This window comes from Puntigrus tetrazona, chromosome 9, assembly GCF_018831695.1.
Source record: "Puntigrus tetrazona isolate hp1 chromosome 9, ASM1883169v1, whole genome shotgun sequence".
NCBI lineage: Eukaryota > Metazoa > Chordata > Actinopteri > Cypriniformes > Cyprinidae > Puntigrus > Puntigrus tetrazona.
Genome location: NC_056707.1, coordinates 7,920,772 through 7,948,023, shown reverse-complemented (window position 1 = coordinate 7,948,023; position 27,252 = coordinate 7,920,772). Strand labels below are relative to the sequence as shown.

Here is a 27,252-nt window from a genome sequence, read left to right as displayed (position 1 = left end):
CTGATTCGTTTTTGAGAACCTTTGTTATTCATTTTTTGTGTTTCTGCCTCTGCCTTTTTTCTTCTGAATCCAGTTGTACAGATATTTGTGCATGCACACACAACTTATCGTCCAAACAACACCCCCTCCACCACACTGTAATGTTTTTTTTTATTTACGACGCACACTGTAACTGTGTTATAACGCTTCCTACAGAGGGTTAAAGCTCCCGCTGAACCGGATGTGATTCCTGCTCTGTTTCACTGTTGTCATTGCACGGCCAATGGCGGACAGCGCCCGAGCGTTTATCTGAAAAACGTAGGTTTCGCGCAAACATACTCGACTGTCGCTCGGTGATTTGAAGCGTTCGGATCGCGCGCGTGTTTTTGGCCCGTCAGCATGGATGTGAATCTGACCATCTCTCTGATGCGGGGCCAGATGGGCGCTGTTATTGAGAAAGCCGTGAACGTCGCGGTGGAGACCGTGTTAGGAGAGATGATCCGGGTGGTCGGGCTCAAATTCGAGGAGATTAAACGGGAGATGACCGCTAAAGAGAAGGAGAACGAGAACATCAGGAGGATGCTGGAGACGTCCCGCTGTCAGATGAAAACTATGCGCAAGTACATTAGCGTCCTGTCTGCTAAAGACCCCAACCATAGACTGTATCAGGGGGATGGAGACATGGCAACGACATCCACAGGGATGCACTGCAGAAGAGGGCAGACGAGCAACTCCCCAAACCCCTGTCCCAGACCCAGAGTCTCCGAGCCGGCCCCTGTAGCTGGACCCTCATGGGTGAGACAGCAGATGCTCATGTCCAAAGAAACGTTAAGAAGTGAGAATCACATTGCTGAGGTCCATATTGAAGAGACTCATGGATCATCGGTGCATAAAGGTATGAAACAACTGCGAAAGGGAACGGAAGACTTTTTAATTTGTTTGTTTTGAAATTATAGTGACACTATAATGGATAAAATCAGGATAAAAAAATATTTTGTGTTATATTCTTTATACGGTTCTGTTTAGTAGTCAATTTCTTCCTCATTTTTATCTCCATTCTGTTATCATATTCGGCAGGATGTGGCCATTTTTGTTTGAGACAACAGCACAAACCTCACTCGCTAGGTCTTAGTATCGACAATTGATGTATTAGTTTGTCCTACTCTTTAAACGCTGGATTATATTTAAATACATGTTAATTGTTGATATGACTGTCAAAAGTTAAACAAGAAAAAAAAATGCTTTTTCCACCCTGTTAGGTTCCATCCTGTTAATGTCGTCACTGTTGTGTAAATAGTGATGTTATAATTTCTTTAACTGTGGACACTATGATAAACTTCAACTTTTGTAGCAATACCTACTTAAAGTATCCATACTCATCTTTAAGAGCTGCATAACAGGACTGACCGAACAATTCCATTGTCATAATGATACAACCAAATACCACAAGATATATATCACAGACGCTTTCAGGGAAACATGCACAAGCAATAAATGAACAACCACATGAGCACTAAAGGGCTCTTTACATGAAGGAAACCATTTTATAACTAAACGATACACTACAACTGTATTATAAATAGTTACAGACGCATATTGCTTGTTAAGAAGTTACAGTGTTAAAAACAGGAATGACCAAAACATTACATTATTAGTAATCACAGCAATAGATCACTGATGATGTATACTTAGTGGTAGGCCAATATGATATCTAAAGCAGAGTTGTCTTATGATGGCACATTATCATATGCACCACATTAATACATTTACATAAAAGCTTCTTTTTTTTTATATATATATATATATGTCATGACATTTCTGTAAAATTGTAAAGCAACCTGTTTCTACACAACCTGTTCCTACAATGCATCAATTATACATAATTACATGCAAGTCATCTTAAGCCAAACCCTAATCCTTACCCTAAGCATATAGCAAGTAAATGTAGTTAATTATTATTACTCACTACTTAAACGTATAATTACACTGTAACAAAGTGTAACCCCAATTTTCTGCTTATATTAATGAATAATTATTCAACTTTGTAGTGCACCAAAAATAATGTCACCTAATGTTTTCCCTAAACTCAACAGAAAGTGACTTTTATTGTTTCCGTAGTGGAGAACTCAAGCTCTCATCTGGTGGACAGTCAGGCGCTTCTATCTGAGACCAGTGATCCGATCTGGGGTCAGAACCCTCTGGTCTCTGTGGAGACTGGACACACAGACATGCCGGACAGCAGCGTCCTCTCTGCACCCATGATGGCAGATGAAACCGTGTCATCCCAAACAACAAGCACAGTGACCTTTGGAGCACCATCGCTTAAAATCAAACAGGAGGAGGCGGAGGTTGAGATAGTCTGTGTGAAGGATGAACCCGCAGAAGCTGGCAGCATACCTAGATTTGAATATTCCAACGCTGATCTTCACCAGCCAGTGGGAGAACCAGAGCTCGGGGTCTCTCTAGATCTACCCGCGTCATTTCAAGCTCTCCAGAGTCCAAGCACTTCAGCGGACCTTGCAATCCCAGCATTCATCAGTGTGGACCCATCTACCTGTAAGTATATCATATTTAACATTTCCGCACTGGTTTATTTTGGAAATATAAAGAGCATGTAGATGGTAATGCCTTTTCTCAGGCTGTTGAATTCCTGATATTACGATTATGTCACCAAAACATACCCATGGTGTACAAACTTTTATTAAGCATACTTACAAGGGAATAATAACAACACTATGAAGGTTTATAAAACTGATTTTAACAACCGGTTTGTGTTAAAGCATGATGATTCAACAGCTGGTTTTTTAAACAGCTTGTTTTTCAAAATCCAAGATCCTTAGATTAAAAGAAACAAAAAAAAAAATGAGTGAGTGGACATGCACCAAAAAAGACTTGTGAAACCCCCCAACCCCCAAAAAATATGCTTCATAAATGAGTGCTTTACTTAAAAACAAAAAAAACATTCACCTAGAACAAAGATTTCCACCTCAGAAAAGGAAGGGTTAGACAATGTGCTAGTTCATTTAATTTCACATGTTCTTTGTATTAATGCTCTAAAAATAAGATTTAAAATCTTTTAACTAGCAGTTCTCTAATATCAGTTCACTAAAAAAAGAAAAATAAATTTACTCACCTCGTCTTTGAAAAATGTATGAATGTTTCTCTGTGACACAAATATCATAAAATCATCTATTCGACAATATTTTCTGAGAAAAATGTGTTTTGCAAATTTTGTTTAATCTAGAGGTAACCCAAGAGTGTGGTTAGATGCAGATTTCTGTTTTGACACAGACCTCTTTTAGTGTAGTATTTGAGAAGTCTGTGAACACTAACAGCTGATGTTTACCGCTGTAGAAAGATTTGATGGCACCAGAAATGGAAAGCATGGGTATCTTTACTGGTACTCATGGTTTGTCACGTTGGTTTTACTATCAAAGCTTGCCTTGGATATGTTACAAAAGGGATGCTAAGAGTGCAATCGTTTTCTGAAGGCAGTTCAGAAACAAGCATCAATGAGAAATTCATGAACTTTTTTTTTTTAAATCAACATTTTAAAGCTCAATACTTCAATAGCTTCAACCCTGTAACATGTGATTCTGAATCATTTCTAAATGTAATTTAGAATTATGGTCATTACAGGGTTGAAAATGGCATAATGTCTACATTTTAGCAAAATAGTATTGTCATTACTTACAAAAGCATCATATGAAATGACAAAGAAATGTAATTCAACTTGGACATATGATGAAATCATACATATGATCAAGTGATGCTGAGTTTTGAAAGCATCTGTTCATTTGGAATATGGAGAAGCTGAGCAAGTCTTCATATTGGATTCCTTTTTCAGACACAGTAATGGCAAAAACAGCTGCTGAAAGACAGAGAGAGTACAGGGCGAGAAGGGATGCTGATCCGGCACGCAGGGAAAAGTACCTCAGGAGTGAGCGAGAGAGGTGGAGAAGAGATGTTGAGAGAGGGAAAAAGAAGAGAATTGGTGACCTGTGTGAGAAGGCTCAGAGATGGAGGCGCAAGCAGTGGAGAGATGCCAAAGAACGACAGAAGAGGAGGTTTTTCAAAATAATTGCTGCCCCTACAGACAATCCCGAACCCAGTCTGATGGTGTTGCTGCAACCCTGAAGAGGATGACAGACAAACTGATAAGTCAGGGTCAGGATGTCCCAAGTGCATGGAAACCAGGGCCCTTATCGAGGCCAGAATAGCCTTAAAAGCACTCGAGAAGCACTTAAGTCCATTAACACTGAGGTTGAGATAACTTGTGACCAAGTCAATGAGCTGAACAATATTTCAGCAGTAACTGAAAGAGAGAGGGCTGGCTGAGATTGATTTCAGTTCACAAAAATATGTGGGTCATTCTACATGAATATGTTACACTGTATTTTTTGTATTATACTATTAGTTACTGTGTAAATGAGTTGTTAATATTGAAATAAATACATGGATGAATGATTGAATCAATTAATGTATATTTCACCAACAGTAGCCACTTCAACCCTGTTATCAGTTTCAACCCTGTTGAATTGCATTCAGCCCTGTTACTTTTTCCCATCACTGTGTTTTTGTAAAATTCTGTGCATTTAGTTCACTGTACCTGAGGTAATCAGTAAATTACAATATGTTATGTCTGGCTTTACCGAATATTTTTGTAGGATGCTGAATTACGAGTTGAACTGAAACATTTAATAAATATTAAAATATTAAATAAACATTATAACATGGAATAAATGTAACTTTAGCCTGAGGTGGGAAAATATTCCTTAGATCAGCAAAAACATTTTTAGGAAATAATGAGCATTCAAACAGTCAATTAATATTTTAACTAGCACAGTCTGAAAATCGTTGTGAACACAGTGAGGTTTTTTATATTTTCCAATGAATATTATTGTTTGATTTTCATACAATACACATTTTGTCAGAATTAATAATAATTGTATTTGAGGAAACCAACACATTTTTCCCACTACATGGCTGTTCATGATTTTTACACATCGCAAGCCATTCCATGATGAGGATCACAAGAGAAATGCATCAACATGATAAGGTGAGTCTAGCTGCTTTACTTAAATTTTAAATTCTGACATATTGAGACTTCTGATTATTGCACTCACATTCATGGCTTTAAATTAATGCAAAGAAAGGAATTGTTTTAGTAAATCTCTATATATTTTAAACATTCTTTCAGAGAGAACAGTGTTTTTAATTTCACATTGTTATACTGTTTCAAGAGTATAATGATATAGGTTTGGGAAAATTGTTGCATTAAAGTAACAGGGTTGACTGTAACAGGGTTGACAGTTACACAGTTGAGTTAGACGGGTAAAGGTCAAGAATTCTACTAGTTTTCAATCATCAGTTGTACAAAATCACTGTACACAATGGTAACAGGGTTGAAATAATAAAGTTGTCCCTACTGAGAAACAAGAAAGACATGTCCTTGCGGAGTTTACTTCATGAACAGTTGATGTTGCAAAATAGACAAAATTCTACGATCCTAAGCACATTTAAGTAAAAAGAGTTATGATGGCAACAGGGTTGAACACGAACAACTTCATCAACATAATACATTAAGAAAAAGGGCATGTTTCTAGCTTGTACGTAATCATATTTGTTTAAAATGAACGTGTTATTTCAAAGCCGGGGTAATTAACAGATTTTCTTTGTTTACAAATAAAAATGCCATTAGTGCTAATAGTTATTTACATAGAATAAAGTAAACATTTCTTTTCTCTTTTTTTTGGTTTAAGTTGGAAATGGCTTTTTTGACATGAAATGACATTTCTACATTTGTTGTATGCTTTTTTATATTACTCTTAACAAACAGTACGTTTAAATGTTTGTACATTTGTTTTTACAGCTATGTCGGACGCGAGTCCAGGGAGTTTTGAAAATAATCAATGTACAGGTAAGTTTAATAATCATAGACAATTAAACTTATACCTTTTTAAAAGAATTCTAGTTTACAAGTGGCAGTCTCTAGCTAAATCACCTGTGGTATTGCAGCTGTAGAGAGGGCTATTCTTGAGTCACAGGGGGAAATGGACTGGAAGATCAATCACCTGACTGCACTGGTTCAGTGTCTTGTGGGGAACAAGCACTTTGTGCCTCCACTGCATATGGAGGATGAGGAAGAGGACTGTGTCTTTCCTCTGATGTCTATGGAGGATCTCGACCATTTGGAACAAAGACTTATGGATAGAGGCACAATGCAAAAATTTGTAAGACTTGTTGTAATCAAGCAAGAAGTGATCAAAATGACAATTTTTTGGAGAATTTTCATTCATAATGTATATTTGATTTCTGTTTCAGGTCAACAGATTGTCTGTAAGTGGAGGTCAAACTATGAAAAAGACCATATGGAGAATTTGCACCAAAGTGTTTTCTTCCAATGTGGCCAAACAGCTCAACTGGTGTGGACGGGGAGACAAGCGAGGCATAAGAAAAACTAATATTGGCGCACTAGTAATAGGTATGTTAAATACTTTTATGAACAAAAAGTATGATTGTGATATCATAGTCAAACGTGTTTTGTTTGTTGTACTTGCATATCTCACTCAAATCACACGCATTTTTGCTCAAAAATATGTTCCACTAAAATGTTACAGTTGCACACAGTCCTATCTGTTCTAGTTCAGTAATAAATGAAAGTAAAAGGTTGTTTTGGCAAAGTAGTAACTTTATCTTTTCAACACAGCTGCAGCTATGAGGAACACTGTCCTTCTGAGTCCCACAGAAGCAGAGGCAGAAAAGTGCATCAAAGATTACCTGCGTTTGGCTCCAGGAAGGACATCTTCCTAATTTGTTGTAAAAATGTACATTTTGTTTTATACATTTTATGCTTGTACAAAGAATGACTGTATTACGTACTGTTAAATAAATGATTCAATAATTGCTTCATCTGTTGATCGGACATTGAAATGATTTTGGCATTAGGTTTATTAACATCTTCATACTCTGTCAGGTTTTTTTAAACCAACATAAGGATTTAATAAAAAAAACTTTAAAGCTAAAAACATAAAAATCTGAAATTGTCTGCATTGGTTAATCAGTAAATTTCAGTATTGTTTTTCTATTGTTATTATTTAATATTTCTGTAGAATATTGTGTTATACTTAATACATATATATATATATATATATATATAATTTTATTTTATTATTTTTTAGGACTACATAAAAAAACTGTTAGTACTCTGGGCATGAAAATTATTATTATTATTATTAACATAATTAATAATAATAATTGTCTTTGTGCATAACAGGACCTTAAAAGTGTAGTATACATTTTACAAAGTCAATTTGTTTGTTTCTCAGTGCATTATCAGTTCCAGTTTTTATAATCAGTTTCAGGATTTTATGTAAAAATTTAGTTTTGTGATTGTTTTTTGTGTTTTTTTTTAATGTCCTTTTGCTTTAACTTCTACATTGTTTTACAATGTAAAAAGTACAAATATTACACGCAATCCTCATCAGAGATCATGAGAAAAATATATAACTTACATGTGAGGTTACAGTGTAAAACAAAATGCATTATAAACATCTATCTTGGCTTAAAGGAGACTTGCTCAGCAAACATTGATAAGAAGATACTCAAGATTATCAGGAAACTGAGAGGATGTGATGTTTCAGTAAGCAGCCAAAACAGTTTCGAGTAGAGGAAAAAGCTGACGTGTGTAAAATTAGAAACCAGGTTTTCACCATACGTCAAAGCTGCTTCACACACAGAGTCACAACTGGTCTGCCAGTTCACGAGTGTCATACAAAGAGTGATCTTTTGTGCCACCCTGTGACTTGGCATGTGGCACTGCATTACCATATAGTTATTATATAGTTATTTTGAACTCTCTCTCTCTATCTCTCTCTACATATAGGTTTTACTTCAATGCTAGTTATTTTAGTAAAAATAAAACAAATAAAAACTTGGAAAATAAATATCGCTTTGTCCACCAGCTGCAACTAAATGATTCAATTTCAGTTTTTTTAATGATTCGGTATGGTTTCAGTAATGGTTTTAGTCAACAATTAGTAAACCGTTGCTTCTGTAAAATGGCTCAATGTTTGGTTAAAATGTTAAATACTTTCATTAATATACTGTATGTAATCTCTCCATATTTAGATGACGACTCTCAGCTGTCGGTGGCAGGGGTCCAAAAGCAGGTGCGTCCCAGACGTAAGGACCTGAATCTGTATGAAGAGTATAAACGCAGCCGGACTCTGAGAGGCCGCAACGCGAGCCGAGGCCGCAGTACAAACCGACGGCGCGAGCTGGAGCAGACTCTACCGCAGGCTCTGCTCGCAGACTTGGTAAGGGAACGAAGGGAAAAGACTCGGCTTCGAGTGGCCCGCTGGCGAGCCAAACGCAAGTTACAAGCCTGTCTGATGGCCTCGCAGGCCGCGCAGTTTAGCGGCGCCCCGGTGCAGAGTTCGCCCGCCCAGCGCGGCGGCCTGATCTCCACCCGCAGGCGAGGAGGAGCGATGGCGCCGCGCGGCGGGCTCGGAATGAGAAGGGGACTGTCCGAGGCTGGCACATATAACCTGCTGCTGCAGCTCGGGCCCAGTTCTGCTCAGTCAGCTGCGGCATGCGGAATTAATGAGGGTCTGATGGCGCCTGGGCCCTCGGCGCTATCACAGCACAGAGCCAACGCGCCGAGATCAACGTATCAGTGACGAAGCGTTCACCAAGTAATAATTTCACCTACACTGATCCGTGTAAACCTCATACACAACAATTGTGCTATTCAAAAACACACGTTTGCAAACCCAACCAACTGTTTGGTTATTTAGTAACATTAAACTGAAATTCAACTGAGCTGAATAGCGTAAGCTTAAAGGAAGAAAAGTGTTTTTCGACAATATTGTAAAATCGCTGCACACAGCAGAAACTGATATTCGTCCTAGAAAACAGCGGTTTCGGTAGCTCACGTGCTTGAAATGTTTTTCATCTGTATGTTTGACCGCATTTTTCGGGGTGGAGTTGAAATACTTATTTGGTTCGTTCATTACAATATACCTTCACGTTCATTTTTGTAGCCTGAATGTTTCATTGGCACTGTTGGCAGTAACTACGCTGACATTTGTATGCCAGTGCTTTCTGAATGAGCGCGCATTGCAAAATTGCTGCGTAAGCTGATACGTGCGTTTGGTTTTGAGCAGGCAAATGTGGTTTAACAGAAAAAGCGGTGAATGCTGCTTATAGTTTCTGGAAATTAGTCTCTGTTTTGGTGGCTGATGTAATGGTATGTTTTGGTATGAAAAGGTATGGAATATTTTTCTGATAAAATGCTCAAGAGTAGAGTCACCATGTCAGTAATGGGGAAATCTCCGTATCAGTTTTGGTTATAGATTCATTTACAGCTATTAGTTTTGTTTTTTTGTTTGTTAAAACCACAGTGACAGTGCATATACGCTATTGTGACAGTTTCTTCCATAATACCACAATACAAGAGCCTGAGCTTTACGGATCAAAAGGCACGTTAACATTTCAGAAAAGTTATACATTTCTGACTTAATAAAGTATTACCCACGCTACAGTTAAATTCAGTTTAATTAGCATTCTGAGAAATGACAAGGAATTTCAATCAGCTGAGAATAAAACACTATCATTTTTAGATACACAGTATGTTTCACAAAGACGGTGAATAAATGTTATTTTAACCCTTTGCAACAATCACAAATTTACATTACATGGACTCATTGGGGTTGTGGTTGCTTGTTTTATGTCACTGTATTTACACAACTGATCATTTTTGAGTTATTCTGTCTTAAAGTCACTTAACAATCATTTATTTAGTTTGAAAGCTCTACAGTAGAACAAAAGTTCAACGGTTTACAGTAGGTGGGATGCGATTTATAAACATTAGTTTTTTACAGTTTTCATGTGCTATGTTCAGTGTTTTATGTTGTTTGAAGATGAATAAACATGTAATGTCGTAAGTATTACATTTGTTGGTGTGAATTAAATAAAAGATGCTAAAATCAACCGAGTTAGTTGTGTTCTGCCTGCAGAGCAAGCATTTACTGTAAATATTTGCTTCATTAAAGCAACAATGAAAAGTAGTTAAATCTGTTCCCATTGGTGTCCAGTTACTTAATCCGGGTGTGTGATTAGCCATTGACTATCTTACTACTGATTGCCCCTGGTAGGGTGTAGAAGATAAGAACCAGGAACAGGGTCACAATCAGCAGCACCAGTCCGGCAATGATGTATTTCTTGTAGTTCCCCCAGATCAGGTGAAAGAAGCACTTGAAAGGGTTCATAAACCAGGAGAAGGAAGTGTCTGGACGACTAGAGAAAAGTTAAAGTGTCATATTAGAAATAGCTCACGTGCAATATACAGTACAAAAACTACCTTAAACACATACACTGCCCGTCAAAAGTTTTTTTACATTAAGACTTTTAAAGTCTCTTCTGCTCAAGTATTTCTATTTCACTATATTTTAAAATGGAATTTATTCCTCTGATTTCCAAGCTGAATTTTTAGCATTATTACTCCAGTAACGATCACACGATCCTTCAGAAACCGTTCTAACATTCTGATTTGCTCCTCAGAACCATTATTATTGTTGTTGAAAAATAATATAATTTTTTTCAGGTTTCTTTGATGGATAGAACGTTCAGAAGAACAGCATTTATCTGACATTGAAATATTTCAGTACTTTATCATCACTTTTGGTTCATTTAAAAGTGCCTTGCCAAATGAAAGTTTGACTGGTAGTGTATCGTATTGTAATTTAATTAAGTGTTTTTTTTCAAATTATATTAGCCTATATGTTTTTTATTTAACTCACAGCTCTAGTTATGAATAAAAACTAGGTGTAGGTGTATAAATCACATTACTTTGGTTTCTCTAGAGGCTCTGGCTCTTTGCGTGCACGTCCCACTGGATTTTTCTCTGCCTCTTCAGCTGTTACCAGATGAAACTCTGCTTCCACCTTCCCCTACAGAAAGAACATACTACTATTATTAGTTAATTACATTTACAATAAATTAGTCAAAGTTTAGGTTTTAATTGCTCATGTTTCTGTGAAATAATTCAATTCACACACTGTGAGTTCTCCAGCTTTAATGAAGGGCCACCAGCCTTTGGAGCGTTTCTGCTGGAAGATAGAGATGTTTTCTGTGGTTTCTGTCAGCATTTCCATCTTACAAACTTTAGCTGATTTAGCTCCACGTGGAAACCCATGCAGGTCCAACTCCACTGAGCCTATGGACACATAAAAACGACCTTCATCAGGTATTAGCATCAAATATTTTGTACTGACTTTCTTAGGAACAATTGTATTTTTGTACTACTGGGGTACTGTGAGTCCTATAGAGCCCAAGTATATATTTCTCGAACAGTTCTAGGGAGGATGCGATGCATATAAAAACAGGTATAAATGTAAGCATGTTAGGCGAAAAGAGATTCTTACCCAGAAAGTCATCAGAAGAAAGCCTCTCAAAGTCCCACACCTGCATCACAAGGACTGCGGGGATCTTCTGTTCAGTTTTGTCCAGAGAGAGGATGCTTTCTCGCTTTTGTACCACCACCACTTTCTCAGCTGGCAGGTAGTTAAAGGGGAACACAAAGCGCCAGTTGAAGTTACCCTCTCCAGTCAGAGAATTGTAATGGACATCAGTTTCCTGGCTGTCATCTTCAAGCCCCTTTAACCATCTGAAAAAAACAAAAACATGAAATGTACCAAAATGTATTGTTAACTCTGATGTTCTTTGTTAAAAATATTAAAATGCATTGTTTTTCAGAGCACCATGCAATATCTGAAAACTCTGAAAAAAGTTTGTGGTCGGTAAGATTCTCTTATGTTCACCACTTATTTGGTCCATATATATATATATGCAAATTAGAATTTTTTTGCAGAAATGTATTTTGTGTCACATATTGCTTGAAGGGATAGTTCACCCCAAAATTTTTATATATTTTTTCATTAAATACCAGTTAAAGATCTTTGTTCAACACAAATACATTTTTTTTATGAAATCTGAGGACAAAAGGGGTCAGAAAGCTTATGAATTCCATCAAAAATATCTTATTTGTGTTCTAAAGATGAATGAATGTTTTAGTAATTTATGATAGAATTGAACATTTTTGGGTGAACTACCCATTCAATATTTTTGTTCAGCATTCTTTGAACAATTTAATGCATTCTTGCTGAATAAGTGTATTAATTTCAGACTGACCCCAAACTTTTGAATGGAAGTACAAATTGGGAGACTTTTTCCTAAATAATTACATAATTGAAATGATTAGAAATAATTAAAAGATGCTTGCCAATCCACTTACCCTTTGACGTAAATGTCACTTGACTGCTGTCCTGTTATGAAGTTGGTGTCCTCCAATATTACATCTTCAGTGTTCCAGATAATGATCCTCAGCTCATACCTTTATAAAAAAAACATAACATAAAATGGTGTTACATTTCCAGAACAACCTAGTAAGATGGCTTTGTGAATCTTCACCTTACCCTTTGGGTTTGCGAGGGGAAATGTCCACAGGAGGGCCAGGATGAGGCATATCCATTGGAAAAATATCCACCCACATCTGTAGATGACCCTGAGAAACATGCAAAAGTACATTCACACCACCACCCGTACTGCATATGTATACATGGTACATTAAGGTTACATTAACCTCTAAACAACACACATTACCTGTTCTATTCCTGGTTTGTCCTTGAGGTAGAGTGCGCGAGTTTCGATATGCTCTGGCACAAGTTTACAACCCCCGTTGGGCATCTCAGGCCACCTGTGCAGCACCTTTAGAGCCAGGTGCTCGTACGACTCCACCATCTGATCTGTGAAACAGCAGCAAACATTTGTGGTACATTGCTCCTCTAATTATTAATTAACAATGCCAAAAGTATGACCTACCTTCATCAGCAAATACAGTTTTCCCCATAAAAACTTTACTGCCAATGGTAATACGTCCCGGAGAAAATTGAGGGTTGTCCAGTCTGTTTTCTTTGCAAAGCTTAATCAACAGTTCTGTTGGCTTCATGCAGTCCCTCCAGGCATTGTAACCCTCACTAGGTCACATAACGTCATCAAAGGTGGGCGTGAAACTAATTTGAGAAGCTAAAAAATGTTATGATTTACTTACATGGCATATTCGGTGGGCAGGCCGCAGGTGGCTCGATGTCTGCTGTAAAAACGGTTCTCCAAATCAATCTGTGTTTCTCCAATCAAATCATCTCCGCCGATAGTGTCATAGTCATAGATGAGAATAGTTAGCAGGGATTCCTTGGGAAAAGTGGCTTGAAATTCAAAGGATCTGAACAGCAGAGGAAAATGAAGAAAGAATGAACGGCAAAGAAACATGGATTTAGTATTTTGAAGTGAATTTCTCAATCATTGCGCTCGTTCACCTTCCAAACACCGGGTTGAGCTGCTTTGGGATGTAATTGTCTCTGTCTTTGATCTCAGTTTTCCCAAGTTTCAGAACTATGTAAGGATCTGCTTTGCCATCTGGGTCCGCAGGGTGCAGGTTGAAGGCCTAAAATGCACAAGAGAGTAACCTCACTGTATCCTGTGGTGGTCATAAACACTGGAAGGAACACTGATGAATAGAAAGCTCAAAAGAATAGCATTTTAAATTAAAGAAACTATTTAATGTATTCTTGCTTTACCAGATGAGTGAAGTAACCGATAAGTATGCCAATAAAGTGCTTTAATTAGCATCAATATTCCCGAATCAAAAATACGAAAGGTACTTACTGCAACTACATACACACGGATAAGTACATCCACTGCAGTGTTCGGAGGAATACCCTGGTTTATTTTAAACTGCCCAGAATCCAAATATCCATCCTCCTCCTCATTATCCGTTTCTGCCAGCTTGTACAGACAAAACCTGCCCTGATGGCACAATCAGTAATGGGATTTCTGTGACCTGGTTCTTAAAAAAAACTCAGTATATCTAATGGTACTTCATGTGAAACCACTTTACCTTAAACTTTCCAACAAATCTGTCGTCAGCAGAGCCTTCTTCCTCATTGGCCTTTCCTCGATAGAGTTCAAAGGTTTTCACCCAGTCGTCAAAAGGCCCAAACTCAGCCTCCAGCTCTTTGTCATACACCTAGAGTAATTGACAAGTGAGACTGCGCATCCATTTATTGGATAAATCCTCAATTAATGCAAAGACAATATTTGCAGGTAAACTAAGCCTCGTAATGACACATTTTACCTGGAGCGTTGCTAGTCTGGGCTGTTCTGTCACACTCTTGTAATTCACTTCCTTTTTCTTGTCCTTAATGTTTGAAGCTAAAGATACCACAAAAAAAACTATAACTTGCACACAGTCTAAATGACTGTAAAGGTAAACTGCTTTAATGAGATTTATTTGATTAAAGAATCGCATAAATATGCTTTTATCACTTCCACCAGCTTATACACCCACAGCCAACACAAAATAACCAGCTTACAACTTCCCAGCACACTACCATTAGCATGAAAGCACTTGTTTTAGTTTTTTAAAAATTGCTAACCCTCACCAGGCACAACACAGTTAATGCATTTATACACTGCAAAATTAGTAAACCGTTATATACTACTAATAAAATATCTGGGGTCAGTAAGAATTGTTTTTGAAAGAAATTAACAGTAACACTTTCTCTGAAGCCTGTATTCGTGATACATTATAAGGGTACCCTTAAGGCACTATAATGAAAGCATAATGCATTATTAATAACTTTATAATATGTTGTATCATCTCATGAATATTCATAAGAACAGTTTTAATGTGTTATAATATATACTTATTTGTGGTTTTAGCTTCTAAGAGTATGATAATTTATAACACACAATGGACATTGATTTATAACACACAATGATTCATCCACTTAAGTTAAAATGGATGACATTTTTCATAGATATAATGCATTATAAGTGTCATATCTTGCCATTTTACTTATGTTACTTTGCTTAAAGAGGAAAAATACCACTTGTAAGTAACAATAATTTGTTTTTTCTTAAACAGCCATTAGATCAGATATCCAGCTCACATTAGCCTCACAGGAAACACTCAAATAACACTCAGCACCTAACCACTCACAAGATGTTGTAAGGTACTTAGCAGATCTTAAACAATGTCAAAAAGATATGATATAGTCTGTTATAAATGAAGTAGATTTAACATGGTGCTCATTGTGTAATTAATGATCATACTCTTAAAAAGTTATAATCACAATAGAAATAAGAATCAGAAAACAAATGCTTCATTCAGTTGATAGATTACTCTGTACTTTTGATAAACATACTTGATAAATGTTTAAGCAGCATATTAAAATAGCATATTCAAAGGATTATGTGACACATAATCAGGGTTTATAGCACCTGAAAAATCAGCTTTGCATTTTAAATTACATTAAAAGTAACCGATGTTGGAAATGTTCATATTATTATGATTAACTGTCCTGCTGATTAAATAAATGCAGTTTTGGTGAACATAAGAGACTTCTTTCAAAACCATCAAAAAGTCTTACAGACCCTAAACCTTTGAAAAGCAGCGTATGTGCACAAAACACAGAAACAGAGGTACAGATCTGGGTTCACTGGGATTGCATGATCTTCTGTGTAAGTACCATTTACTTTATCTATATATTCATTTAAAACTTAATTTAATTCAGTTCAAATACACAGGGTTTGCATAGTGAACAAAACATTCTGCAATCCTGTTGACCTCGACTAAGAAAGAAGCCCATGCAACGGACAGTCTCCCAGTTATTCTTACCCAGACTGATCAGTCCTTCGGAAATAATGTTCTCCAGAGGAGTTACTGAAATACATCACAACACGTTTGACTACAGGTGGAGCATGATACGTGATCTAGAGGACAAGACTCAGAAATCACTTACTGTTTTCAAAGAGCAGAGGAAATGGATTGTTTTCTTTTTGCTTTGCCTAAGAAAGAAGTACAAAAAAACTAGTTGGGTCGGAAAAACAAGGCAAATAAGACCAACCCCTGCAAACAGACTAGTCTGGAAGCTTACCAGTTGGATCTTCTCCATTGATGCATAATATTTCGACCACCAATCAATGACATTATCAGCAGACTCATCAGCTGTAGTGCGTTTCTTCCTTTTCGTAGACCTTCGTTTGCTCTTCTTCGACACCTGCCATTGGTGACCAGTTTTATTGTCAAAGTAGATTGATAATGCAGTAATGTGTTTATATTCTTCTACTTGCACATACGTGCTTTCAGGAAGCAGAGACGTATTAAATTGGGAGGAAGCAGAATGTTTTAGATGTGGTTACTGGTGATAATACAATGTTTTCTTACATTTATTCAAATCCAAAAAACAAACCTTCTTGTCCTGGAAGTCTGGCTCAGTTTTAGGGAAAGGGGTGATTATTTCCTCCTGATCTATTTCGATGGCAATCTCCTCATTAGGCGGTGGAACAACACTCTGCTGCAGAGACAGCTGAGCCACTACAGGCCAAAAACAAAGCATACTTTTAATTAGATTTAGACAATCATTTGTAGTTATTTCTTAGTAGGTTTAAGGTTTGTGTTTATGTGTTTGAGCATGCTTTAAAACTCAATTTTGCAGATGCAAGATTAAGCATCCTTGCCTGAGACCATCTGGGGTTATGTATAATTGAGGGCCCATAATATTTTCCTAAGACATTAATTATTTACTTTGAAAAATGTAATAGGTTACAGATTGCAAGTTACTATCGACAATGCAATTTTATTGAAGTAATAATATTATAGTAAAATACTTTATGAAAGTAAATGTAACTGATTACATTTGATACTTTTGACAAGAAATAGCTATGGTACTTTTTTTGAAATCAAATCTTCGCCTGTTTATGACAGGAAACACTGGCATCTAACAATGGCTTGGGAAAAACGCAAATACATAAACTATAATAAAATATATAAAACAGTGTTCTAAACTCCTAAAACATTTGTCTCTAAAACAGTCAGCGCAATTTGTGTGTGTGTAAAAATTCTGAAAAAAAATCCATTGTAATCATTAATATTAATATTTTAAAAAGGAACACATTTTTATCTTTATTCTTTATCTCAGAAATTGTAACTGTTTACAATTACGTTTATTTTGTAATTTCATTAAATTACACCCCTGCACTGCTCATGCAAGAAGAATAGGTTAGACCTAGTGAAAATGTTAAGGTGTAGTAAAGGCTATTAATGAGACTGTAACTGCGACGTGTGTTACCTGCTATATTTCTGGGTTCTGGTTGGGGCTGTTGAATAGGTGAGGGGATGTGTTTGAATAAGGCCAGGTTGTTGATCATATGACTACCCACAAGCGTGCTCCGCCCAAAGGCCCTCCAGTCCACCACAGTGATAGTGAGAGGAGGAAGGAGGTGTTCGTCTTCAGGCAGCTCCTACAGACAAGTAACAGCGGCCACAGACATGCTGAGATCAGCTGAATACTAAGAGAGTCGCACGAGCAGAGCATATGTAAACGTATGCACACGACAGCGTGTACTCTGTTATTGCAGAAGTAACTTACCACATCAAAGGCATCCACAAGTATTGTGAAGTTCGGGTTTTTCTTGTAACTCTGTATCACTGAAGAGTTGACACCACCTCCTGCACACTTGATAAAAACTTGAGGCCGATCGACAGATAAAAGCTGAACCTTTTTCAATTCTCTGAGGCCCCAGAACAAAACCTGCAGTGCACAGAAACAATCAACAGCACTTATATTCATAGTACAGACAAAACACTGCAGAAAGATCGAGGAGTCAAAATGGTGGAAGCATATTACAGTTTTGTAATAGATACCACACATCATTACGCGTTACACATTTTGTAATAACACCTAATAACAGTAAGACTTGGTACCAGCTACTACCATGTAGTTTTGTCTATATGTGTAGAAACTGATCAGATAATGAATGGCATTTCACAAAATGTTTGGGAAAAGATCTCTGATTAGAGATACAGTGGTCTGAAACAAAATGAAAAAGCTCCGAGTCACAAAGGTCTCAGTACAAGATCTCACACGTAGACACGTGAAAGATGCAAATACATCTAGCAGAAACAAATTCAAAAGACAAATTATAGTACATTTATAGGAATTACCCTGAATACAGTAAGTTTATAGAATACAATGACGCAGTTGAAATTTAATTATTTAAATATAAATATATTTTATTATTTTACTAAACACTTTAAAATGTAAGGCATTCCTGTGATGGGAAATGTTTTTTTTTACTTCATTACTCCAGTTTTTAGTGTCACTTGATCCTTCAAAAACCACTCTAATATGCTGATAAAACTGCTTTAACATCACTAAATATGTTAAAACTATGTTAATATTTTTTTTTACTTAATAAAAAGCATTCATTCTAAATCTTTTCTAACAAGTCTTTACTATCGTTTCTTTCGTTCTTTTTTTCAAAGAAAAAAATATCTTGACAACGTCAATATATGAAATAAAATGGCTGCAAACACACAAATCTCAAAATCTGTCTCGTGTGTATACAATGATTTTTACAGCTCTCGACTAAAACTAGAGAGCAATGCAATGTACCTTCATAAGAAAGGTAAAGAAGTGGTTACCCATTTTGTGCATTTAACATACAGAACCTAAGTCAGCTCATTGAGTTCACCTCAATTCTGTACTTGCAGAGCACAGGTCGAATGTATGAGGGTACTGGGATAACCCCTCCATCTGGCTCATCTAAATCAGGAAGTGGGTGTTCTCCTGACTTTGAGATCTACAAGATCACAGAAGACAAGTATACTATAAAGAAAATTATATATTATAAATGTCAGTAGAACACAAAAATAACTAGACGTAATAGTAATATAAATAGCAGATTCAAGCACATCTGTACTGTAAATGTTTGTGAGCCTGGACCTGAATGAGTTCAAACGCTCCCAGGATGTCTCCTCCTGAAAGACCGCCACAGAACAGAGGGCTGTACTGCAGCTGAGGAGGAGAGTACCGCTCATCTGACAGCCTGACTACAGGGACAGCCACCGTCGAGCCCAGGTACTCTATACCCTGGAGGATGCAATAAACCATCAAAATATTTAAGACCGATGAAGAGAAACACTACTTTTTTTCAGCTGCATAAAATTGTTAATTAAACTACACAACAACCCACACTAGGAAGCCTGCATACTGTACGTGTGAATACATTTCCCTCACCACTGCATCATCATCATACACCTCAATCACAACAAGCGGTGGCTCCTGGACTATTTCGTAAAGCCCTCCACACAAATACACATTATTTATCAGGATCAGCTGATTCCATGTGGGAGTCAGTGTTTGCTTGATGATCTAAAAAAATGGACAATATGAACAAACATCAGTGACCTTCTCACATAATAAGATCATTTGCTTTGTGGTAATTATATACTTTGTGGCTAATTATCTAAAAAAACAAGTGTGTATATGTAAAACAGGTACTATTTACATTTTTACATTTTCTAAAACTGATCCACTAATTAAACTTCTTATATTTCAAAACCTTTGCATATATATATATATATATAGCTACGGTATTTGCTCTTCTATTTGTTAAAAGTCTAATTTAAACTCAACAATAGTGAAAGAATATATTAATACAGAATACTCTGGTGCAATTAGCAACATCATCTATTGGATGTTTGTCTAGAATATTCTCACAGAAACTCTTACACCAGTGCTTTGGCTACTGGACAGAAAAGACACCCAGGCAAAGGGGTCTGAGAGGCCCGTGTTGTCTGCTGCGATGAGACCTCGGGCCTGGTACATATGAGCCCTCAGCTGGAACAAGTGCTGCTCTGCAAACCAACGACAAACATGGTCAAACAGCAAGATCATAGACAGATCAAGGATACTGAGAGACATTTGAAAAACAACAACACAGAGCACTGAGCAGTCTTGCCTGTGTAAAGTAAATAATCAGGAGGAGGGCCAGTCCTGTCCGTAGATGAGATGCCTTCCAGTTCAAAGCCTGATGGGAGATTGTCCAACATGTGGGATGAATCTCTGCTAGTTCCCAGCCATAAATACACGTCAAGTTTAGCCTGGACTGTCCATCCTGGTCCACGCTTCCCTGGAGGCTGAAAGACGCGTTTCCTTTTAAAAGTTACAGGAGAAATGCCAACAACAGGTATTTAGCATTTGTCAATTTTCTATTTGATTTCAGAGTTCAGACCTTGAGGAAGAGGGTCTTGATCTTCCCACAGTCTCGGCCTTTCTGCTCCGGACTCTGTGAGAAGAGCAGATGACGGGCAGGGATTCTGGCATACGCCAGACGCTTGTTATTACTGACCAGAGACACAAACACATCTGGTAAAGTGTGTTGAGGCTGAGAAAGGCATGAGATGAAGATACACATTAGCCATGATGGAGACTAACATTATAGGCACAAGAGTTCGAAGATTTGCGTATAACAATGACACAGTATCACAACCTCTTCCACAAGGAATCTGAGTTTCTTTTTAATTTTCTGGGCTTCCAGCATCATCTCTTTTACAGTCAAAGATCTCCTCTTGGGCTCAATGAGTCCTCCTGCTACTTCCGTCATGCTCTCCTGAAGAGCAGCAAAGAAAACCAAAGACTAGTCAGATATACAAACACCACACGCGAAAAGTTTAAATACACTTCACAGAATGTATTTCTCTTGATCCTAAAAACTTCTTTAAATTGAACATACAAATTCATTTCTTTACAAATTGTATATTTTGAGTGAATATGACAAGAATGAGTTGGACTAGACTGGAAAAAAGCAGCAATGACAAATAATTCACAGTCATATAAGAACAGGTAAAGACAGAGGGTTTAAAAATGAAAGGATGCACAGAAGAGACCCACCAGCTCCTGTTTGCACAGAGTAAGCCTCTTTTTATCCAGTAAGGTCAAGTTGCTTCCCTTCACCTTCTTTTCAGCAAAAGCAATAAACTCACTGCAGTAAACATACCGTTACATACAGCAAAAACATAATTAGGACACAGTTAATTTTAGAATTTCATTAAAGAGAACACATTAAAGGCGTAGGTCACCCACAAATTAAAATGTTAAATTTTGAGAGAACAGATATTTTACACAGTTCATGAATAATGCATTTTCTATTAAATAAAACATCTATAACAAAATGTAACTTCCAGAATGCAGAACCGTGACAGAAAAGTGAAAACTAACACAACAGTGACACCTATTGGGTGTTCAGAAATTAGTTTCACCCTGTCACATTGTAGGTATTTGAACATGACAATTTACTAAGATAAAAAAGGATGTTATGACCCTATGAACGGTGCTGAGCTTTTGTTCCAGTATCTCCCTAACTCCGTTAGACTTACCTGGCATCTCTTCTAAATTCCCGAAGAATATGATGCATGAGAGTCCCAGCTTCTGGGGACAACATTTTATCCAGTTCTGCCACCTTCGCGACTCCCTCCTCCTGATAAACATGAAAAGTATCACATAAACTACTAGCTCATTACGATAATGCAATGAAGCACTACTGGGCTGAGGGTTCACATCACATACAAACATCAGAGCAATTGTGTCCAGCATGTTGGCGTGATGGAGTCGGTACGCTCGATCCTCCCAGCTGCTATAAATATACACACAGGGCTTCTGCGCTCCAATGGGCAAGTGCATATAATGCCTGCACAAACAAGAGTATTACGGGTCCGTCGTGAATGAGGTATTTTCTATTATTTAATGTAAGTATAAACTTGTGTTGCAAGGACCTCTGTGCATCTCCAAAAAGAGGTCTTTCTGGTGTTGTAGTAGATTTGCATGGCATTGTTGCTGCAGTGTCCAGTAGAGGAGTGGTCACCGACACATCTTCAAACTTTTTCTTTGAAGGAGGCGGTGCAGTACAATCAATTAAGTTCCCAAAGTTACCTGAATGAACAAGTGCACATCACATTATGGTTGGTTCTTCAGGTGTTAAGTAAAATTACATGTATTGTGTCCTCCTAAACATCTTAAATGTTTTCACACCCCCACTAAATATCAATTTATCAAATAATATTGACATTATCTGTTCAAACAATAATGTATAAAAAAATTATCTGTGCCCCACAAATTGTGTGCAACCTTGTTTCCTACAATGGTTTTTTTATATTACAAAGAACTGAACTTTTCTAAAAACACACACAATCAGCTTGATAAATAAGAAATTTTAAAATTTTAAAATCAAATTAAATACAATTTTCAGCCCTGTTACCAAAAATATTTTGAAAAACGGCCATTTAGGAGATATTAGATTAATGTCTTTACTGAGTTACAGCTTTGCTGGATAAATATGCTATATATGTTAAAAAAAAAAAAAAAAAAAAAACATCTAAATTAATGCTGGACATTTCAAACAAGGTTAAAAAAAAACCTTCACAAAATAGGTGGAAAATAAAAGGATTTCATATGTAGTTTACGCTCATAAAGCCTAACTGTGAACATTAGCATAATCATGAAATCATTAATCAAGTAAACTTTTGAGTTTCAGACCCTATAAGTGTCACACATGTTGCTGAATGTAAATCCTGTTATGTTTACCAACGGTGAACTCGAGGCTGACAGGTCTATCGCCGATTCTTCTGTCAATCATGGAGGTCTCAAAAACACAGCCAAAGAGCAGGAAGGTTTCCATGTCTTCATCATTTATCTAAATTTATGACAAACACGGATGTGGGTGGCTTTACAATATAATGGAAAAGTTAGTGTAATGGAAAGAAAAGGGGTGAAATATGTAAAAAGACGGACAGATCAAAGAGTAAAGTAAAAAGAAGAAAGAGCTTGACCTTCTGTGGGGGCTCCACTGGCATCACCTCAGGCCCAATAGTCTTAGACTTCTCCTCCTCTCCTCCGGCTCCAGGCCCAGTTTTGGGATCTTTCGCCCCAGGTTTTCCTCCTTTGGTATCCTTCAGACTGATTTTTGAGAGCATGGATTTAGAGTCGGGAGCACCTCCAGACAGGATCTCCACACTCAGCTCTATGTAAACCCTGCCTCTGTAGGACACCCCCTCTCCAACACCCTCGTTCAGCTCCTGGCTGTCGTCCACCAATGTGGAGTTACGAAGTGAACCATAGAGATTGATCCACGCTGGTCCGAACGTGGGCAGGAAACCTTGAGAACAGCAATGAAATATTATATTACAGTATGCTAAATAACTACTACGGTGTCCAAAACTTTTTGGGGCCACTGTAATTCGAAGCATCATATTTTTTAACAATGCAATAAAACGGCAAACCATTGTCTCCATCATTGTCATTTGAGATGGTGTGTAGATCAATGTAATGAGTCCCAATGGCCACATCATTCATGCTTCCCTCGTCTAAAACCCGTATCTTCAGTCTTTGACACAATGGAGGAAACATCTCCTTAAACACCACCTGCTCGTTCCACACTGGGTCTGCTGTGCTCTTCTGAGTAGACGTCCTGCCCTTTCAAGCAGAAAATAAACAAAGCAAGTATAGTATTTATACATTGCTTCATAACCACATTCACTAACCAGTACACCCTAATATTGACTATAACACTAAAACATGCTACAATCAAACAAACCACCAAAAAGCACTAACCGTTCATTTAAGCTGCATTCTTAAAGACAATAGAAGCAAGTCGCATGACATTTTAACTTTTTTAACTTGATATGGCGTATTAAAAATGCAGCAAAGTGAGACAACAAAAAAAAGCAGCAACTTTGATTACATAAGGATTATTTATATATATCTGTAAACATCATTTATATGTTATGTTATGTTCTTCATATTTACTGTTCTTTTTTAATCTTAACATGCCCTGCTCACAATAAACTGTACATAACTGGTACATAATTCAACAAGTCATCATTTTGTAACTTACTTTGTTTATAAAAGTTAAAAATGAAAAGGTTTGTAACGACATGACTGGCAGTGTAGGTATTTTTAAAGGAAAATTATTAAGAATAACTTTACTTATTTATTATTAAATAAGTATTAAATTGAAAAGAATTACATTTTGGCTCATGTGATTTGAAAGTCTTTAGTTTTCATTTTATTCAAATTTAAAAAAACGTGCCAAGATTTCTGGAATTCAGGTTGTATACTAAATAACATCGAGGCTAAGTTATAATGGCAGAATGTTTTTATCATCCCTTTAGGTGTGTTTGTTTTGTTATAAGCACTCCATTGTGAGCTTACAACTTGCCCGAAGAACGACACCTCTACATAAGGGTCTATGAGGGCTGTCGTGTCTCCAACAAAGGCTTTGGTCACGTTTGCCATAATACTGGAGTTTATCCTGGGAAGACCCTCGGCACGGTACACAATCACATAGAAACGAGCCCACGGCCGCTCAGGGTTTAAACCTTCAGGAAGCAGGAGATGTCTGGAGGAAGACAAAGGTTTTTAATATCACTTTCATGAGACACAAAGGAGATGCAGGGGCAGTTTATCAGAAAGGAAAGTCGCTAAATTTATCTTTATTGTCTAATTACTAAAGCAAAAAGCATATACTAAATTATAAATGGTTTCTTAGATATCTGCCACCATGGCTGCATAACAAACCTTAAAATAGTACAAGATGCGATTTTTTTTTTTTTTTTTTTTGCATTAGTATGCATATGCAACCTGAACAAACTGAGATCTTACTTTTCTATCTGTTCTTCAGCATCACTGAACTTTTGAGATGGTGCCGCAACATCTCCCTTTCCTGACACGCTGATATCACACTTCAGGTGACCTTTCACCCCAATGCGGATGTCAGCGGGGTCTGTGAGAGTGGCCCACTTATTGATGAACTGATGACCTGGCACAGCAAGACAAGATTCATTGTTGTTACAAGTAGAAAACCCAATAATCCAAACAAAGTTAAAGAAAAGATGTGACCAACTGCAAACCAAGCGATTACCAGGCTGGGAGTAAACTGTCCCAACATCAATCTTGAAGGTTCCCACACAGAAGCTCTTCATGATCTTTGAGTGCATGACCTTTTGGAGAAGTGCACTAATGTGAGCATTGCAGGTTACATCAAGAAAAGCATTTTGTTTAGCCTAAATACTTACAGATAATTTGATGACTCTGTCAAAAAAGATGTCTTGATTGCAATAGAAGTCAAACACAAAATACTGTTGGGATGAGAGGAACACCATTATATTTTTTCCATTAATAGCATTATCAGAAAGTGTCCATCACAGACAACATGATCACCTCGTTGTAAAAGGGAGCATTGGTTCCTTCTTTCACAGATGTTTGCTTTTTCTCATCTCCAATTTCAATCACGACACTAGGGTCTATATTGTCCCCGACTAGCTGCCTGGCCTCTGTTATATTGATGGAGATCTTTGGAAGAACAGATTTCGACTTTGAAGATATCAGCTCTATCGTTTCTAAACCAGAAATGACTGCAACTTTTACTCAAATAATACTGAATTCTACCTGGAAATTTTGTGGTTTGCTTTCACCTTCCAAGATTTTGGCCATAGGTTTACACCTTTTAAGTCAGAAAGAGTAAAAACCATGAACATGCTGTACATAAGCTACAAGAAATACCATATTACACTGTGTGAAGTTTGGAGAGAAAATCAAACCGTGCCTCTTAGCATAAACCGCCTGTCTGAAGGAAGCAGGTGCAGAGGTGGACGCTTCAGAGAGTCCAGGCTGGGGTACGTCTACCACATCTGGATCATCAGGATTAGTTTCAGGCTCAGCCTCTAAAACGTACAGATTAAACCAGCTCAGTCAGAATTGGTATACTAGCATTTTAAACCTTTGTAAGGATCAACTGCCTTATGTCTAAAATTTCTGGATTTAAAAAAGTCTCGGTCAACAAAAGCATGCAGTTAATCCTCACGAAATGCTCTACATCTTTACTTGTGTAACCGTGTTTGCTTTCATGCTCTTACCTAGAGCGTTTTTGTTTGCGATTACAACACCCTTGTGTCCTTTCCTGTGTTTCTTCTTCACTTTTATTCCAAACATTTTGCTGCAGAAACACATTTGAATATCAGACTATTGTAAATAACTCCTCTCAGTACAGTTCCCCCTTTTTTCACATTACTTTAGTAGTAAAATTTGAGACTAGTAGAGTTTGCGTATGATACATCAAAAGCCCAAATGTTAGCAATGTTAATACTGAGCAAGTTGGGCTATCCAATTTAGATTTAAAAAAAAAAAAAAAAAAAAACAATACATTCGTTTTGGATCTGCTGTATTACTATTGATTAGATATCAACCATTAATGCAATCTGTGCTATTCAGAACCAAATAAAGTAGTAAAACAGCTTTCTGAAAAAAAACGGCTTCCCAGGAGAGCTTACCCATGTGGCGCGGTGCTGTCTTTATCTCGGTCCATTCCTTCAGGAGAATTTCATTGAAGATAAAATATCCTGTGACTGTAACTCACTCCGTCCAGCGAGACAGTGAGCGCACTTCCTCCCCAAACGTCTGTTTGACTTTCTGTTGCCCGAACGATTGCATTACAAACAAGGGCGGCATGTGTGTTTTTAGGAAACTCAGTAGAGGCCACATACAACATTTGAAGCGCAACATTAAATAATCATCAACACCACCGAACACTCCACTGACAAAAATGCTGATAGGAATCTTGCGTTGTATTGTTTAATAATGTAACTTTTTAGTCCCGCGGTAAATAATGCAGTTTAAGTTGGACAGAATTGTGTATTGAGTTTTTAAATGCGCACTCAAACAATTCCCCCTTATCAGAATGAAAGTACGACTGAGGCCATAAAATCTGACACATGGCATTCGAGCTTCTCCATCTGGACTTTGTGTGGCTTCTACACATTAATTGATATGTATCATGAGCCAAACAATCAATTTTTCAGCGTTTATTAATCTCTGCACTATTGCGCATATAGTAGCTTATGATAAACATTAGTGCAAATATAAATTGAGTTTCAGATTGCTAGTTACCCTATTAACATAAATGTAACTGATTAAATTTGACTACTTTTCTAAATTTCAAATGTTTTCAGCTGTTAACCATAATCAAATAATTAGAGCAGGCAGGGTTAATGTTACAGTACAACTCAACACTAATTATTGTCAGACTTTTGAAAGCCTTCACTTGAATTAAGATTGTAATCATTTAATTTTAAAGCACAGACACCACAAAATAAGACTTTAGCACCTCTTTTTACTTGAGGTTAAATACGGATTCGAAATCATAACAAGAAATAGTTCAATATCAAATTTGAAGTCGAATCTTTGCTTATCTATGACAGGAAACACTTGTATCTTACAATGCCTTGGAAAAAAAAACTGTCCATCTTAAAAAATAAAGCATATACATAAAGCCAAAGAGGAAATAAACAGTCATCAAATAAGCATATGTCATAAA

The 27,252-nt window shown here is 37.1% G+C and overlaps 2 protein-coding genes across 5 annotated transcripts; one reads left to right on the top strand and one right to left on the bottom strand.

Annotated features, from left to right (window-relative positions):
- Nucleotides 1-218: 218 nt before the first annotated feature.
- Nucleotides 219-9,972, top strand: si:ch211-67e16.4. 4 transcript variants are annotated; one of them, XM_043248746.1, is made up of 7 exons: nucleotides 219-874; nucleotides 2,098-2,535; nucleotides 5,852-5,899; nucleotides 5,998-6,212; nucleotides 6,304-6,463; nucleotides 6,689-6,806; nucleotides 8,110-8,226. In XM_043248746.1, the coding sequence occupies exons 1-6, from the start codon at nucleotides 379-381 to the stop codon at nucleotides 6,790-6,792; spliced, it is 1,461 nt and encodes a 486-aa protein (XP_043104681.1). In that variant the 5' UTR covers nucleotides 219-378; the 3' UTR covers nucleotides 6,793-6,806; nucleotides 8,110-8,226. The 4 variants fall into 4 exon arrangements, with proteins under 4 accessions (XP_043104681.1, XP_043104680.1, XP_043104679.1 ...); XM_043248745.1 differs by lacking the exon at nucleotides 8,110-8,226 and having other exon boundaries at nucleotides 6,689-6,891; XM_043248744.1 differs by lacking the exons at nucleotides 5,852-5,899; nucleotides 5,998-6,212; nucleotides 6,304-6,463; nucleotides 6,689-6,806 and having other exon boundaries at nucleotides 221-874; nucleotides 8,110-9,972.
- On the bottom strand, nucleotides 9,522-26,346 carry fer1l6 (fer-1 like family member 6). Its single transcript, XM_043248743.1, has 42 exons — nucleotides 26,210-26,346; nucleotides 25,796-25,875; nucleotides 25,486-25,603; nucleotides 25,329-25,383; nucleotides 25,101-25,232; nucleotides 24,956-25,018; nucleotides 24,802-24,880; nucleotides 24,543-24,699; nucleotides 24,093-24,279; nucleotides 23,162-23,354; nucleotides 22,712-23,037; nucleotides 22,467-22,575; nucleotides 21,659-21,815; nucleotides 21,453-21,573; nucleotides 21,263-21,363; nucleotides 20,778-20,868; nucleotides 20,377-20,496; nucleotides 20,119-20,271; nucleotides 19,846-20,023; nucleotides 19,617-19,741; nucleotides 19,122-19,256; nucleotides 18,828-18,974; nucleotides 18,577-18,684; nucleotides 17,472-17,633; nucleotides 17,172-17,343; nucleotides 16,293-16,417; nucleotides 15,978-16,100; nucleotides 15,843-15,888; nucleotides 15,719-15,763; nucleotides 14,174-14,250; nucleotides 13,937-14,065; nucleotides 13,705-13,845; nucleotides 13,356-13,483; nucleotides 13,091-13,261; nucleotides 12,862-13,016; nucleotides 12,643-12,785; nucleotides 12,456-12,544; nucleotides 12,275-12,373; nucleotides 11,406-11,647; nucleotides 11,040-11,197; nucleotides 10,831-10,931; nucleotides 9,522-10,278 (listed from the first exon to the last, which is right to left on the bottom strand). The coding sequence occupies exons 1-42, from the start codon at nucleotides 26,242-26,244 to the stop codon at nucleotides 10,098-10,100; spliced, it is 5,457 nt and encodes a 1,818-aa protein (XP_043104678.1). The 5' UTR covers nucleotides 26,245-26,346; the 3' UTR covers nucleotides 9,522-10,097.
- Nucleotides 26,347-27,252: the final 906 nt, after the last annotated feature.

Excerpts from the sequence above, each read along its gene's own strand:
- si:ch211-67e16.4 (XM_043248744.1), top strand. The coding sequence starts at position 379 with ATGGATGTGAATCTGACCATCTCTCTGATGCGGGGCCAGATGGGCGCT. Across the intron at positions 875-2,097 it reads TGGATCATCGGTGCATAAAG|TGGAGAACTCAAGCTCTCAT; the intron begins GTATGAAACAAC and ends TTGTTTCCGTAG. Across the intron at positions 2,536-8,109 it reads CAGTGTGGACCCATCTACCT|ATGACGACTCTCAGCTGTCG; the intron begins GTAAGTATATCA and ends CTCCATATTTAG.
- fer1l6 (XM_043248743.1), bottom strand. The coding sequence starts at position 26,244 with ATGGACCGAGATAAAGACAGCACCGCGCCACATGG. Across the intron at positions 20,869-21,262 it reads GAATTTAGAAGAGATGCCAG|TGAGTTTATTGCTTTTGCTG; the intron begins GTAAGTCTAACG and ends TGTTTACTGCAG. Across the intron at positions 13,017-13,090 it reads CTGCCCACCGAATATGCCAT|TGAGGGTTACAATGCCTGGA; the intron begins GTAAGTAAATCA and ends TATGTGACCTAG.